Genomic DNA, 16,001 nt, shown 5'->3' with positions numbered 1-16,001 from the left:
GCAAAGCTCAACCTTCCTGAGAAAGCTTGTGCTAGGAGAGCAGCTGCCCTGTGCTCCCACTGTCAGGGTATGAGCCAATCCCAATTCTTAGGTCAGACCAGCTTGAGTCCTGTGACAGCATAGCGTGTCCACATATATCTACATAATGTGCAGATACTGAGTGTCCCTTTAACTCCAGAAACTACTTAGTGTACTCACTGAATAGTCTGTGTTCTCCACATAAACCTCAGTAACTGAATTGGTATTGCGGTGCTAGGTTTATAGCTGGAAAAGATATTTTTGAGAAGTTAAGTAACTTCCCCAAAGTCACACAACCATTAAGTATTAAATACAAGATTTAGGTGAGCCATTTAACTCTGATACCCACGCATTTTTATTGTAGTTTTTTTCCCTGTTTTGATAAATTTAAAATACAGAGAAAACTGAAAATATAAGAGAAAGCCTATATTTCCATCACCCTGAATTAACAAATGCTAATACTTCATAGTATTTGTGGCTAGTCTTCTCTTTCCCCTTTTCACCACATGCCCCATTCATTCTTCCACAGCGACACCCACACTGCTGAGTGTGGAAGATAGTCCAGCAGTTTCTTTAAAAAATAGTGTTGTGGGGGCACCTGGATGGCTCAGTGGTTGGATGTCTGCCTTTGGATCAGGTGGTGATCTCCAGGTCCTGGGATGAGCCCCACGGTCCCGCATCAGGCTTCCTGCATGGAGCCTGCTTCTCCCTCTCCCTATGTCTCTGCCTCTCTGTGTCTTTCATGAATAAACAAAATCTTAAAAAAAAAAAAAGTTTTGTGTGGGGGCACCTGGGTGGCTCAGTTGGTTGAGTAGCTAACTGGCTGTGGTGGGTGGGTAGCCTGCTTCTCTCTTTCCCTCTGTCCCTCCCCCTCCCTCAGCTCATGTGCATGTGCTCACATTCTCTCTTTCTCTCTCTCTCTAGTAAATAAAATCTTTGGAGAGAAAAATAGTTTTGTGTGTGTACTGCTTCTGAAAGCTCACTGTTTCTTGTGTGCAGTTTAAAACTACTTATATAAATGGTATGACATATTTATTTAATTTTTCAACTTCTATATTTTACTCACCATTTTATTTTGGGGGGATTACTGAGTGGCTCAGCAGTTTAGTGCCTGCCTTCGGCCCAGGGCAAGATCCTGGAGTCCCGGGATCGAGTCCCGCATCAGGCTCCCTGCATGGATCCTGCTTCTCCCTCTGCCTGTGTCTCTGCCTCTCTCTCTCTCTGTCTCTCATGAATAAATAAATAAAATATTTAAAACAAAACAAAAAAATATTTTATTTTTTAGTACTATCCAAATTGGTACTCTGTGTATAAATCCAGTTCATTCCTTTTAACTGTTGTTTTGTAGGAGTCCATTGGAAGACAGTACTAGATTTTATTTATTATCTTATGGATAGATATTTCATTTGCCTCAGATTATCTGTTTTCATAGCCCCATAGTGAGCATGCTTGCGCATGTCTCCATATGTGTACACAAATGAAAGCTTTTCTAGGATATAGTCCTAGGAAAGGAAAGTCTATTTTTTATTTTGCTAGATGCAACCATATTGCTTACCTACCAAAGGGCCAGTAATGGTGTGTACTTTGACTGTGTATGACAAATAGCATTTACTCTAACACCTTATTAATAATAAACTTTTTGATATTTCCTGATGGGTTAAAAATTTGGTATCTGACTTTAATTTGAATTTCCATGATCACTAGTGAGGCTGACCCTCTTTTCATGTTTATCGGCCTTTCTGATTTCCTTTTCTGTGAACTTTTTACTTACGTGTCACCCATTATTTTGATTTATAAACTTTATACAAACAACATATGATTACAAATATATACTGTATATAAAATATAATGAAAAGATTCTGGATGCCAGCCCTTTGTTTTACTCGTATGTATCTTCTCTGAGTCTGTGGCTCTCCTTTTAACTTGTTCTGTAAGCTTTATGTATTTTTTTTGTAAGCTTTATATTTTAATGTTACCCAATGTATTTCTCATCTCTTTGATGGGATATGCTTTTTGTAACTTGTTTATAAAGGCTTTCCCAACACATAGGTTCACAAAGATATTCTGCTGTATTTTCTATAATAGTTTGAGCTTTCCTTTTTAAATTTCTTATATCTACTTGGAATTTTATTTTGAAAATAAATATGAATATGGTTTTACTTTTGCCACATTTATTCCAAAACCATTTTATTGAATCTTTTCCCCATTGGTTTGTGATGCACTCTGCCATTTTTCAAGTCCCAGCGTAGGTGTAGATCTGCTTCCGGGTCTTAGTGCTATTCAACTGTTTAATCTGTTTTTCTGCTGCTCTGTTTTAATTACTATAGCTCTGCGAGATGACTTCATAACACCTCACCCCAACTTCATTCTTTGTGTTCAAAATTGTGTTGGTTATTCCTAGATCATTAAGTTCCTTTCATTAATCCTATGAATTTATTAATTTGGGAAAGTGGAATCTTTACTTTTGAGTTATCTTATATCTGAGAATGCTCTCTCTTGTTTATTCACTTTTTTTTTTTTTTTTGATTCTTCAGAAAAGATTTTTACTGTTCTGCACCAGGTTCCTGCACACTTTTTGTTAGCTTTATTTGAACTCTGTAGTTTTTGTTGGTGCTGTATTTTTCCTTAAATTTTTGGGTTTTTTATGTTTTAGATACATATGTGAGCTCATATCCAGCATCTTGGTAAACCTGTTCGTTCTTGTATGTTGTCTTTCTCCCTTTGAGTTTTCGATGTAGGTGATTACATAATATAAAAATAATAGCAGGTTTTCTTTTCTTCCTTAACAGTTTTTTCATCTTATCTCCTCTTCTTGTTTTAGTGGACAGTAACACTTTCTAGAACAACACTGAACAGTACAGGCAATAATGGGCATCCTTGTCTTTTTCCTGACTTTTTAATAGAAATATTTCTAAAGTTTCATCATTAAATTTGCTACAGTTTCTCTGACAGGTTAGACACTTCCCTTCTGTTCCTAATATTTGTTTTTTAATAATCGTCTTTTTTGTTTTTCATTGTTTTCTGCTTTATCTTATCCCTTCTGTTTTCTTGTTTCTGTAATAATATTAGAATTCTCTTTTTAACTTCTTGAGTTAAGTACTCAGCTCATTTATTTTCAGTCTTTTAAAAAATCTATTATTATGCTTGAAAGTCTGCATACTGTGTCATTCTATTTACATGACATTTTCTGGTTTGGCAAAACTAAAGGGATGAAAATGGAGGTCAGGGAAGAATCGATTAGGAGACATTAGTAGGGGGACCCCTGGGGGGCTTAGCGGTTTAGCTCCTGCCTTCAGCTCAGGTTGTTATCCTGGGGTCCTGGGATTGAGTCCCACATCGGGCTCCTGCATGGAGCCTGCTTCTCCCTCTGCCTGTGTCTCTGCCTCTCTCTGTCTCGAATGAATGAATGAATGAATGAATGAATAAATAAAATCTTCTTAAAAAAAAGGAGACATTTGTAGAATTTTTGTTGTGATGACAATTGCTTCATATCTTGATTGTGCTGGTATCTACTTGTACAGAACAGTAAAATTAAAAGGGTGAATTTTATTGTATATAAATTATACACCATCTTTAAAAAATTAGTTTTCTTAAAAAAGTTAGTTTTCTGTAAGGACTGCTTTAGTTATATCCAGTATGTTTTTATATGTACCACTTTAAAATGAAAAGGGAAAAATTTTTATTTTCATTGTTTTGAATTTTGATGTATTCAAGTGTTTTAAGAATCAAGATACTATAAAAACTATATAACTTACAAAGTAATATAACCAAATAATAGTATTAAGTAATATAACAGGGAAATATAAAGTAATATAAGAAAGGGATGCTCTTGGGGTGGCTGGGTGGCTCAGCTGGTTAAGTATCCGCCTTTGGCTCAGATCATGAGCTCTGCATCAGGCTGTCTGCTTAGTAGGGAGCCTGCTTCTCCCTCTGTCCTCTGGCTTGTGCTCTCTCTCTTGCTCCATCTCAAATAAATAAAATCTTAAAAAAAAAAAAAAAAATGTTCCTACTCCTTTTCTGATCTCCTCTATTCCTCCCTGCCCATTGTATGTGTCTTTCCATTGTTTTTCTCATACACATACAAATATATATATTTTTTTCTTTTCCTTTTTTAAAAAAAGATTTATTTATTTTAGAGGTGGGGGGCAGGTGGAGGGGCAGAGGGAGAGAATTTCAAGATTTCAGACAGACTCCCTGCTGAGCGAGGATTCCCAACGTGGAACTCTGTCTCACAACCCTGAAATCATGACCTGAGCCAAAATCAAGAGTTGGATGCTTAACAGACTCAGTCACCCAGGTGCCCTATTTCTCTTTCTAAAAATTTTTTTTTTTTAATTTTATTTATTTATTTATGATATTCACACAGAGAGAGAGAGAGAGAGAGGCAGAGACATAGGCAGAGGGAGAAGCAGGCTCTATGCACTGGGAGCCCGACGTGGGATTCGATCCCGGGTCTCCAGGATCGCGCCCTGGGCCAAAGGCAGGCGCTAAACCGCTGCGCCACCCAGGGATCCCTTCTCTTTCTTTTAATACGAAAGTTAGCGCATTGTAAACATTGTTCTACATCTTCCTTCTCCACTTAATACTTTCCAAAAATCTTTCATGTCAGTACTTAGAAAATATCTTCATTCTTTTTTTTAAAACATCTGTATAGTATTCCATTGTTTTGGATGTATCATTGTTTATGTAAGTAATACCTTGTTAATGATTCCTTGGGTTATTTCTAATTACTTGCTATTATAATGTTGTATCTAATAACAATAAAATGTCTTATCATTTTAGACATAAATGACTGTGCCTAAAATAAATTCCAGGAACAAAATTACTGAGAAAAGAGTAAATGTATAAGTAATTTGTACAAATTTATTACCCTCCAGAGAAGTGTTAACCATTTTCTATTCCACCATAAAGGAATGAGAGAGGGAATTTGTTTCCTTAATTCTCTTTAGTTTTTATTACTGAAATTTTTAAAAATAAGTACAGATATCTTGACTTTCTATTATATACTCTTAATAATAGGACAAATTTTTTGAATTTTATTTTTAACAGCTTTATTGAGGTATGACTTACATACCATAAAATTATTTCATCTTAATCATACAATTCAGTGACTTTTACTAAATTTACAGTTCTGCAGCCATCACTAAATCAAATTTTAAATATTTCCATTACTCCAAAATGATTCTTTATCTCCATTTGCAGCCAGTTGTTGATGCTACCCCTAAGCAACCACTAACCTGTCCATAAATTTGCCTTTTCTGGAGTCACACACACACACACACACACACACACACACACACGGTCTTTTGTTTCAGGCCTCTTTTACTTAGCTTAATGTTTTTTAGATTCATCCATGTTTTGAGTTTTTTTTTTTAAAGGTGTTTGTTTTTATTTATTTTGAAAGAGAGAGAGGGTGCATGCAAACAGGGGAGGGGCAGAGTCAGAGGGAGAGAGAATTCCAGTCAGACTCCACACCGAGCACGGAGCTCAATGCAAGGCTTGATCCCAAAACCCCAAGATCATGACCAGAGCTGAAATCAAGAATCAGACACTCATCCAACTGAGCCACCCAGGTGCCCCCATGTTCTGAGTTCTTAAAACTGATATTTATTATAGCTTGTATTAGTACTTTGTTTCTTTTTGTAACTGTATAGTATTCTGTTGTATAGATATACCACATTTATTTACTGGAACATTTTCTTTTGTAGCTGGTTAACATTTTTGCACATAAATAGATTAATAATCTTTTTGGCATCAGCTAATACATAGATTGTATTCATATTTCTCCAGGACCCAGTCCAGGACCATACATAGCAATTTGTGTGTCCTTAAATCATTTTAAATCTATAGCTATCCCTTTTTCCTCTTGGTAATAACTAGCTGAAGATTTCATGCTAATTGACAATCCCAGCTCTTAGATTTCTTTGAATGTTGCCTATGGTGTTCCTTAGCTTGTTCTGTTCTCGGTATTTTGTATAAATTTTGATTTGGTTCCAATTGAACAGTTTTGGCTAGGATTCATCAGAGATAATATTGTCATTCCATACTGTATCTCGGTGGGAGATAAATAGTATGTGTTTGTTCTACCATTTATAATGCTAACTTTGATTATTAGCACTCTAATTCTGCCAGTATAAAATTTATATTGTTTCAGTCCTTGTAGGTAAAGGGTCATCTTTGTGGTGTTACTTTAGCACCACACAGATGTCCGATTCCTTATTAATCTTTACTTTGATGACTAAAACACTGATTAATAATCATTGCCTGGAAGCATCTACGTGGCTCAGTGGTTGAGCATCTGCTTTTGGCTCAGGTCGTGATCCCGGGGTCCTGGGATCAAGTCCCACATCACACCCCCCAAAGGGAGCCTGCTTCTCCTTCTGCCTGTGTCTCTACCTCTTGCTCTGTGTCTCTCATGAAAAATAAATAAAGTAAAATAAAAAATCATTGCCTGAATCCATAATTTCACGAGAGGTTGCAAAATGATACTTTTCTTGTTTTGTCATTCTACCTACATTTATAATTGGCATTTTTCTTTAGAGAGGAGTTTTTCCTCTTTGGTTAGAGCTGTTTGTCTTCCCTGAACTACAGAGCATTCTTTAAAACAAAAAACAAAAACAAACCCCACAAAGCCTTGTCTTCTTTCCAACCCCTTGCCCCAAACCAATAGTTTTAAATTAAGGAGTTGATGTAATAATGTCTCACTGAAATGTAATAAATTCATCTTATTCAGTTGCACATATTTTACACTTTCCAGTATGGTATTCTCTTTAAATTTATGGATTAAACAGAAATTGTGTGTGTATAAGGATGTTGAGTTTCCAAACAAGTTTCTTTTGTTAAGAGTTTTTCAAGTTACATTTTTGTTCTATTGTGGTCAAATAATGTGGTCTCTGTTAAATTAAGGTTTGTTTTTGTTTTATTTAAGTAATCTCTACATCTAACATGGGGCTTGAACTCCTGACCCTGGGATCAGGAGTCACATGCTCTATCAGCTGAGCCAGCCAGGCATCCTTGTTAAATTGAATTTTAAAGATTCTTAAAATGGCTTATATAACCTAACATCAATTTTTAAATAAATGTCTCATGTGATTTTGAAACAAATATTACTGTTCTATTACATTTGTTAATATTATTTGAAATACTCATATCCTTATTTTTGGCCTGCTTGATGTATTAGTTATTTAGAGGGATTTGTTAAAAACCTCCCATTAGGATTATAGATTTTTCCATTTGTACTGATACTTTTCAGAGTTTGCTTTATATATTTTTGAGGCTTTGTTTTTATGTTTATGTAGCTTCATGATTATTAAATTATCTTATTGGATGGCTCCTTTATTGGTAGCACAATTTTCTTGTCCCTTTTAATTGCTGTTTATTTAAAATATGTGACATTAATATTTAATTGTAGCAGCCTTCTGATTGGCATTTTCCTGATATGTTTTCTTATTTACTAATTTTAAAATTTTTGTTGTTTTAGGCATGTGTCTTATAAGCAGTATAATGGCAGAATTTTAAGCCAATTTGAGAGTCTCTTATCTTTTAGTAGGTGAGTTTATATTCACTCTGACAATATATTTATATTTACTTCTTTTATTTTTTTAAACTTCTCATTTTACTTTTTTTTAGAAGGGGTGGGGCAGAGGGAGAGGGAGAGAGAATCTTGAGCAGACTCCATGCCCAGGGCAGAGCCAGACATGGGACTTGATCTTGTGACCCTGAAATCATGACCTGAGCTTAAACCATGAATGCCCAACCAACTAAGCCACCTGGGGCCACCATTTGTATTTAGTTCTGACATATTTTGTGTTTTCTATTTGCCATGCATTTTCTCTGCCTTTTTTTTTTTTTTTCTCTTCTTCTACTCTCTATTGAATTGATAGCTTGCTTTGTTCCTTTTATTTCTCAGTGTGGAAGATATATATTCCACCTATCTGTTATATCAATGGTCCTTCTGAAGGTTAATATGTATTCTTAAATGAATTTTTTTGTATAGTGTTAAAGTTTATCACTCTTTCCTTGTGCCTTCTGAATTAGGTAAGAATATTAACATTTTAATTTTGTAAAAATCTATTTACAGCAACGCTGTCATTTTTATATGTTATTTTAGTTTCACTTTTTCTGACCACATTAAAAAAAATCATTTTTGTTCTTATTATTCTCTCTCTCTTTGTTTTACTATCTGTATTAGTTTTTACTATCTTTTAATTATCTCCTTGCTTCTGTTTGTTTCTTTGATGCCATTCCATCCTCCTGAGTTCATTTTTCTACATTCTGAAGTATAGTCCTTTGGTACTTTCAGCTAGAGTTTGTGGACTTTGTAAGTCCTGCTCTGTTTGAAAGTGTCTTTATTTCACTTGAAATCTCTAAAATTTAGCTATAAAAAAGGTACAGTAAAATCAACTGACCTAGTATATAGAGTTATTGAGGGGAACTAATAATATTTGTTGTGAATACTTCATAAACTATTTTAGATATATGTGAGTGTGTGTGTGTGTATATACACATATATAAAGTGCTAATATTATTAGCTAATATAAATTCTATTAGATTTATATTAATATAAATATATTTATATTAATATATAAATATAATTTAATATAATCACATAAAAATTATATAATATAATTACATATAAATATTATAATTACATAATTATAATATTATATTATAATTATAAAAATATAACCTGATATAAATCCAATTACTATGTTTTGAGATTTTTATTTTTTATTTTTTTATTTTTTATTTTAAAGATTTTATTTATTTATTTGAGAGATGCAGAGAGAGAGAGAGAGAGGCAGAGACACAAGCAGAGGGAGAAGCAGGCTCCACTCAGGGAGCCCGATGTGGGACTCGATCCTGGGACTCTGGGATCACACCCTGAGCCGAAGTCAGACACTTAACCACTGAGCCGCCCAGGCGTCCCTTGAGTAGATTTTTAAAATCATTCCTTACTATATTGAGATAATATTCACTGGAATAAGAGAGAATAATACCAAATAGAAATATCATGAATTGGTCACACTTTGAGAGAAGAACTAGGATAAGATGAAACTCAGATCCTGACTACAAGCTTAGGGTTGCTGCTGCTCAGTGGAACTTTGAGATACACAAGGATAAAATTAAATTTTTTGGCTTTGTTTTTTATGTATTTACGAAGACTGTGCATCATAGCATGGAAAAATCCATATGATACAGAAAGAAAAATGAAAGAAAGAAGAAATCTGCCAGAAATCCCACAGAATAAAAACCATTGACATATTGGAACACATGATTCTAGAAATCTTGCTCAGCATATGTGACTGTGTGTTTATAGATCATTATCTTTTCATATTTCAAAAGGACTCATAGCCCATAAGCAGTTTTGCAACTGCATTTTTCATTTAGTAACATATCAAGGGAATATAAGTAAGCTTCATTTTATATAATGAATAAACATATGTTCCTGTATGGATGTATCATAATTTTGTTGAACCAGTTCCCTAGTGGGAGGCATTTAAATCAGATATTTTTCGTATTATAAATTGGGCATAGTCACCTGTTTATTTCTGTAGGATAAATTGCTAGCAGTAGTATTGCTTGGTCAAAGGGTGTACATATTTAAAATTTTTCTATATGTTTTCAAATTCCCCCCCCCCCCAAGTGCACGAGAATGTCTTTTTCCTCACACATACTGAGTATTGTTATATTTTTTCCTTGAATTTGCTGGTTTGCGATTTTTGTCAATATTTCTACTTGTGCATTTGAACATCTTTTCCTGTTTTATTGATCACTTTTGAGGGATCAGTAGTTCTTTTGAGAACTTCTCTTTTGACCATTTATTCTCTTATAGTATAATTCATCTTGTTCTTAATTTATGTTAAGTCTCTATTTTTATTGGGCTTACAAATCTTTGTCATGAAATTTCAGGTGTTTTTTTTTCCCCCAAGGTGGCTTTTTATCTTTAACCTTGTTTGTGCTTTATATTGTTGTTTATTTTTTTTCAGTTTTTTGTTTTTATATTTTTGCTTTTCAGTCTTGTTAAGAAATTTTTGAGGGATCCCTGGGTGGCGCAGCGGTTTGGCACCTGCCTTTGGCCCAGGGCGCGATCCTGGAGATCCCGGATCGAATCCCACATCAGGCTCCCGGTGCATGGAGCCTGCTTCTCTCTCTGCCTCTCTCTCTCTCTCTCTCTCTCGCTCTCTCTCTGTGACTATCATAAATGAATAAAAAATTTAAAAAAAAAATAAACATGTGGCTTAAAAAAAAAAGAAATTTTTGAAATTTTGATCAAAATTTCATTTATGGGTTCTATGCTGTTTCCTTACAGTTGAGTAATTAAAAGATCTTCCCCACTTCAAAACTATTAAAATATTCATATTTTCTTTTAGTGCTATGAAAGGTTCATTTTTTTCTCGCTTGAATCTTTAATCCATTGGGAAAATTTTTTGTATGAGAGGTATCTGATATATGTCAGTGCCTCCCTGCTTTTTGTGTCTTGCTCTGGTTTTCAAACTGACTAGTAGAAACCAAGATATGAACATACTGAATCATGGGAGGAAGTGGGATTTGCCTCACTGTTTCTCTTCTCACAGTTTATTAATGCTCCTGGGGTATTTGTGAATAGAGATGTAGGTTCAAAGGAGAAGGGTGGGTTGGGAAGTAGTAGTTGACAGTCGCATGTCGGGGTTGCCTCCTGTGAATGCATCTGTGGAACAGACAATTAAAGAGAGGATACCAGACAGTATCTCTTAGAAGTTTTGTGTATCACTTATTTTAGTGACCCTCAAGTTCTTAATCAGGGAAATGAAACTGGTAGCGTGACCTAGGACAGTGGTTAAGGTAAGAACTTGGATGTATGTTTTAAGCCTTGATTACCAAGTGCTCTTTTCCCATGATGAAGCCATGAACTCTCTGAGTTCTGTGGACTGGTAGTGACTTAACTTTTTATTTCAGTATCTGTTGCTAGTTCAGAAAGAAATTAGAGGAGGTGGGCTGGCTTCTTTTCTCCTCTTTGACCTCTGATCTCCTGACTCATAAGTAAATGCTGTTAAATTTCTTATCTATCTTACAGAAATTTCAAACATTATTTTTGACTGCTGCAGACTACTGAATATCCAGTTGATGAAATTGAAGGTCTTTTACCCAGAAGAAATAAATCAAGAAGTAAGTAAGAAATGGAAATATATTCATGGCTCTGAAACATTTTTCTTAAAGTAGTAAGAGTTCATAAAGATTATTTTTGTAGGATAACTCCTTTGACAATAAAAATCAATGTAGAGAACACAAACAGGATAGAATAGCTGCCAAGAGAGGAACACAGCTGGTGATGACAGACTCTATTTATTGAACACTTAACGGCCAGCGATGTGTTTTGTACACGTTATCCCCCATTTACACTGTCCTGACATCTTTAGTGTAGAGATACAGAAACTGAGGTTATAAGAGAATAAGAACCCGCCTGCTCACCTTGTTTGTTGAGGGACAGAGCTGGGGGGTGACTCTGGTCTCTCCCTTTAGAACCACCTGTGCTGTGGGTAATCTACAGTCTGTCTGGCCAGTCCTTTAAAGACCTTTCCGGGATCCCTGGGTGGTGCAGGGGTTTGGCGCCTGCCTTTGGCCCAGGGCGCGATCCTGGAGACCCGGGATCGAATCCCACGTCGGGCTCCCGGTGCATGGAGCCTGCTTCTCCCTCTGCCTGTGTCTCTGCCTCTCTCTCTCTCTCTCTCTGTGACTATCATAAATAAATAAAAATTAAAAAAAAAAGAGTTTTAAAGACCTTTCCCCTTTTTTGGACCAGAAAGCTCCTCTTCTCCTCGCTGGCACTTTATTATCTTTGTGGACCCACAAGGAGTAGATGTCACAACCATAGTCCCATTTTCACATTTAGAAACTGTGGCTTATAGGATGCACGTAAGATAACTTTTGTCATAAGATTTGCTGTTTTAGGGATCCCTGAGTGGCGCAGCGGTTTAGCGCCTGCCTTTGGCCTGGGGCGTGATCCTGGAGACCCAGGATCGAATCCCACGTCGGGCTCCTGGTGCATGGAGCCTGCTTCTCCCTCTGCCTATGTCTCTGCCTCTCTCTCTGTGTGTGACTATTATAAATAAATAAAAAATTAAAAAAAAAAAAAAAGATTTGCTGTTTTGAGTTCTTCCCATTACTGAAGGGGAACAGGGCCTTCGTTGCCTATGTGCAATTATAAATGCTGCTCCTCACACAGGATACTTTCTTCCTGTTTGTCTGAAGTGTATTATAATGGGCTGATTTGTTAGATAAGACGTAAAACTGTCATCTGACAACTATTGTCATAAATTTACAAATCGTCGTTGGCTAAGGTGTAAATTGAGCATCGTAAGGCTGTGCAGTGTCTAGTAGCCAGATGAGGAGAAAATGTAAGAGGTTAATTATTTCTCTAATCCTTTCTCTAGGTCTCTCTGTTTCATGTTTTTCCGAGCTGGCTGTGTAGCCTAGTAAGGTGGAGAAAGGAAAATGAAGTGGGATACACAGACCTACCTTTTATTCATATACAACTAGAAATAGCATAACACAAAAGTCTGTGTTCATTGCACTCCTGCTGTAGGTCTTTCTCTGTCTTGCACTTTCATTATGTGAGAAAAACTTTGCCAACAAAGTCATAGACTATAAACCAAGAGGCAAGACGCATATATGTGAAACTGGAGAGTTTGTCAGAACATTCCATTGTATCATGCACCAAAGAAAGGAAAGATTACCGTGGCCAGAACTAATCAGGGCAGGTAAGATATGGCCAGATAGAGAGGACACGGAGTCTTGGGATCCTGTCATCTTCATAGTATTAAGAGTAAGAAGAGCTGTGTGTCCAAAGACCTAAGATTGACCCAGGGTGGAACCCTTGGGAGGCCAGCCATTCCATATAATGACATTAATGTATACTTTCCATAACAAATTCTGGCTTCCGAGGAGCCCTCCCCGCAGCTGATTGTGGATGAAAGGACACTGTCAGAGCCTACTCCGCCTGCCCCTCATGTTGTTGATTTGTCCCTTATTTTGAGGTCCCATAACATTTGATATAAGCAGGTTGTGCTACACCGTCCTGCCATGTTTCTCTGTTGCCTTGGGATTTTCTTCTTCTCCCATCTTCCTTTGGTCTTGGTGCCTCGTATAGTCTGTGAAGATCTAGGAACCACTTAGTATGTGTTTGTCTTTATATCTTGATCCCAGGAAAGCTGTGCAAGGTCCTGAATTGTAAACCAGCCTTGTCCTTGGGATCTAGCGCAGAGCAGGGGCTGCACTGTCACTGCGGGCTGAGTGCTCTGTGTCTCCTACCTCTGTTCTCATCTCAGCTAGGTGGGGGGGATTGAGTATAAAAGCACGTGTTCTTGGAGGTTCCATCCCATGATTCTGATCTGGCACAGGGTTTCTGAAATAGACTAGAATGGGAAACACATGAACACTCAGTACTAGGGACAGGCCTTTAATATTAAGCCCTTGCTATTCAGACTGAGCACTGAGTTCAGCCAGTGAGGTAAAAGGGGAGCTGGGATGTGTTTTGGGCAAATAAAAGCTATTTCAGTCTTGAGCATTTAAAAAGCTATGGAGATGGTTATCCTGTTTATGTCTAGAGGGCTTGCCTCTCAGGTGAAGAGTCTCTGCTTTCATCTCATTTCACATGAATAATTAATTGTAGCTACTGGGTTTTCCTTATTCCAGATTTGCTAGAATGCACATCAGATCACACATAGGAGAAAGACCTTTGGTTTAATGGGACATGTTGCTGGTAATAGCTCTTTGCATTAATTTCTTTACTTCTTTTCCATAGCAGTGAAGAAGAAATGTGGCTTTTTTTGTTTTTGTTTTTGTTGCAGGTTTATTTTTTAACCTCCATTACACATCTCTCCCTGTCCCTCTGGACATTCAGGACAAAATCCTATTTCAACAGTTATTTAAACCAAACAAAAATTATTTTCCCAAAGCAAAGAAGGATATGTTTTTAACCTCGGTCTTAATGTAAAAAGCTAAAATGCACTCTTGGTTGTTGGTATACATTTGCTTAGAGTTAAATGAAATTAAGTAGGTTCAGATCAGGATGCTGGGTTTTGTTTGGGAGCTTTCGTCCCAACTCTTTCACTTTAAGTAGATGAATCAATTATCATTTAATAATGAATCTTGGGTACTGGAGTACTAACCAGCTCTCTGATAAATCTTGCAGGACCTGAGGCTCACGTGCTTCTGAGCTGCTGTGGATGGCCCTCTCTCTCTTGACCACCCTTCCGAGTAGGATGTCACTGAGATCCCTCAAATGGAGCCTCCTCCTGCTGTCACTCCTGAGTTTCCTTGTGATGTGGTACCTCAGCCTGCCCCACTACAATGTAATAGAACGTGTAAACTGGATGTACTTCTATGAGTATGAGCCAATTTACAGACAAGACTTTCGCTTCACACTTCGAGAGCATTCAAACTGCTCTCATCAGAACCCATTTCTTGTCATCCTGGTGACCTCACACCCTTCAGATGTGAAAGCCAGACAGGCCATTAGAGTTACTTGGGGTGAAAAAAAGTCTTGGTGGGGATATGAAGTTCTTACATTTTTCTTATTAGGCCAACAGGCTGAAAAGGAAGACAAAATGTTAGCATTGTCCTTAGAGGATGAACACCTTCTTTATGGTGACATAATACGACAGGATTTTTTAGACACATATAATAATCTGACCTTGAAAACAATTATGGCATTCAGGTGGGTAACTGAGTTTTGCCCCAATGCCAAGTACATCATGAAGACAGACACTGATGTTTTCATCAATACTGGCAATTTAGTGAAGTATCTTTTAAATGTAAACCACTCAGAGAAGTTTTTCACAGGGTATCCTTTGATTGATAACTATTCCTATAGAGGATTTTATCAAAAAGCCCATATTTCATACCAGGAGTATCCCTTCAAGGTGTTTCCTCCATACTGCAGTGGGTTGGGTTATATAATGTCCATAGATTTGGTGCCAAGAATCTATGAAATGATGAGTCATGTAAAACCCATCAAGTTTGAAGATGTTTATGTTGGGATCTGTTTGAACTTATTAAAAGTAGACATCCATATTCCAGAAGACACCAACCTTTTCTTTTTGTATAGGATCCATTTGGATGTCTGTCAACTCAGACGTGTGATTGCAGCCCATGGCTTTTCTTCGAAGGAAATTATCACATTTTGGCAGGTTATGCTAAGGAATACCACATGCCATTATTAATTTGACTAAAGCCTAGAGAAAGACAGGGTATTCTGTGGAAAGTATTAAAATGACTAAAATCTCCAATGGCAAACTCATGGGAAGGTCACTGTGTTGACTTAACACTGAACTGAGGCTCATGAAGTGCCCACGGACTAGGGACTGGAGGGTTACACTCGTGGTTTATTTAGACAGAAATCAAGTCTGGCCCTTAGAAGGTGATAATAAGAGGAATTACATGTCTTATAAAGGAAGCGGAGATTTTTGTTAATAAAATTAATAGGACCAAACTATCTGAACATGCCATTCTAGAAACTAGAACTTGTGAAAAGGGTTTCATTGAATTATAAGCTCATTAGTCCATAACAAAGAGCAACGTGGAGTTCTATTCATCGAACAGTCTAGTCAGGTAAGGGTTTTGTGTATATCTTACGTGGATTACCAGTTTTTCAAAATATATAGTTCTGTGTAAAAAAACTAAAATTATACTAAGCAAAATTTCATCCATTCTGGTCATTCAGAAAGTACTTTAAGATGTTACAGCATTTCACAGTTATGAACTGTTATGAATTACTGTTTAATATTACTTAGGACTTTCTGGTGTTTGAGTGTTATGGTCATTTCAATACTGTATAAAGATAATAGTAAATCACCCTTTACATTTGAACTTTTTTCCAGTTACTTCACTGATGAGTTTATTTAATGTAAAGTCATTGGTCATTATAGCATATCGGTAATCTCTTGGACTTTGATAAATGTTTTACCATGGTAATGTAGAGAAGAATTAAAACAAGATCTGAA

The 16,001-nt window shown here is 36.5% G+C and overlaps 1 protein-coding gene across 22 annotated transcripts in view; it reads left to right on the top strand.

The window, feature by feature from the left end:
- The window catches only part of B3GALNT1 (beta-1,3-N-acetylgalactosaminyltransferase 1 (Globoside blood group)), a 26,149-nt gene extending 10,148 nt beyond the window's left edge, over window positions 1-16,001 (top strand). For 12 of the 22 annotated variants that reach the window (XM_077880178.1, XM_077880170.1, XM_077880175.1 and 9 more), the window contains 3 exons: window positions 7,499-7,567; window positions 11,075-11,170; window positions 14,192-16,001. In XM_077880178.1, coding sequence (XP_077736304.1) covers window positions 14,226-15,221 — 996 coding nt within the window. In that variant the 5' untranslated portion in view covers window positions 7,499-7,567; window positions 11,075-11,170; window positions 14,192-14,225 and the 3' untranslated portion in view covers window positions 15,222-16,001. Of the gene's footprint in view, window positions 1-5,422; window positions 5,592-7,498; window positions 7,568-11,074; window positions 11,171-14,191 lie in introns of all 22 variants that reach the window. The other 10 variants (XM_077880184.1, XM_077880181.1, XM_077880182.1 and 7 more) reach the window with 4 other exon arrangements.

Source organism: Canis aureus, chromosome 31 (assembly GCF_053574225.1).
Source record: "Canis aureus isolate CA01 chromosome 31, VMU_Caureus_v.1.0, whole genome shotgun sequence".
Taxonomy (NCBI): domain Eukaryota; kingdom Metazoa; phylum Chordata; class Mammalia; order Carnivora; family Canidae; genus Canis; species Canis aureus.
This window is presented reverse-complemented; position numbering and strand designations above follow the sequence as displayed.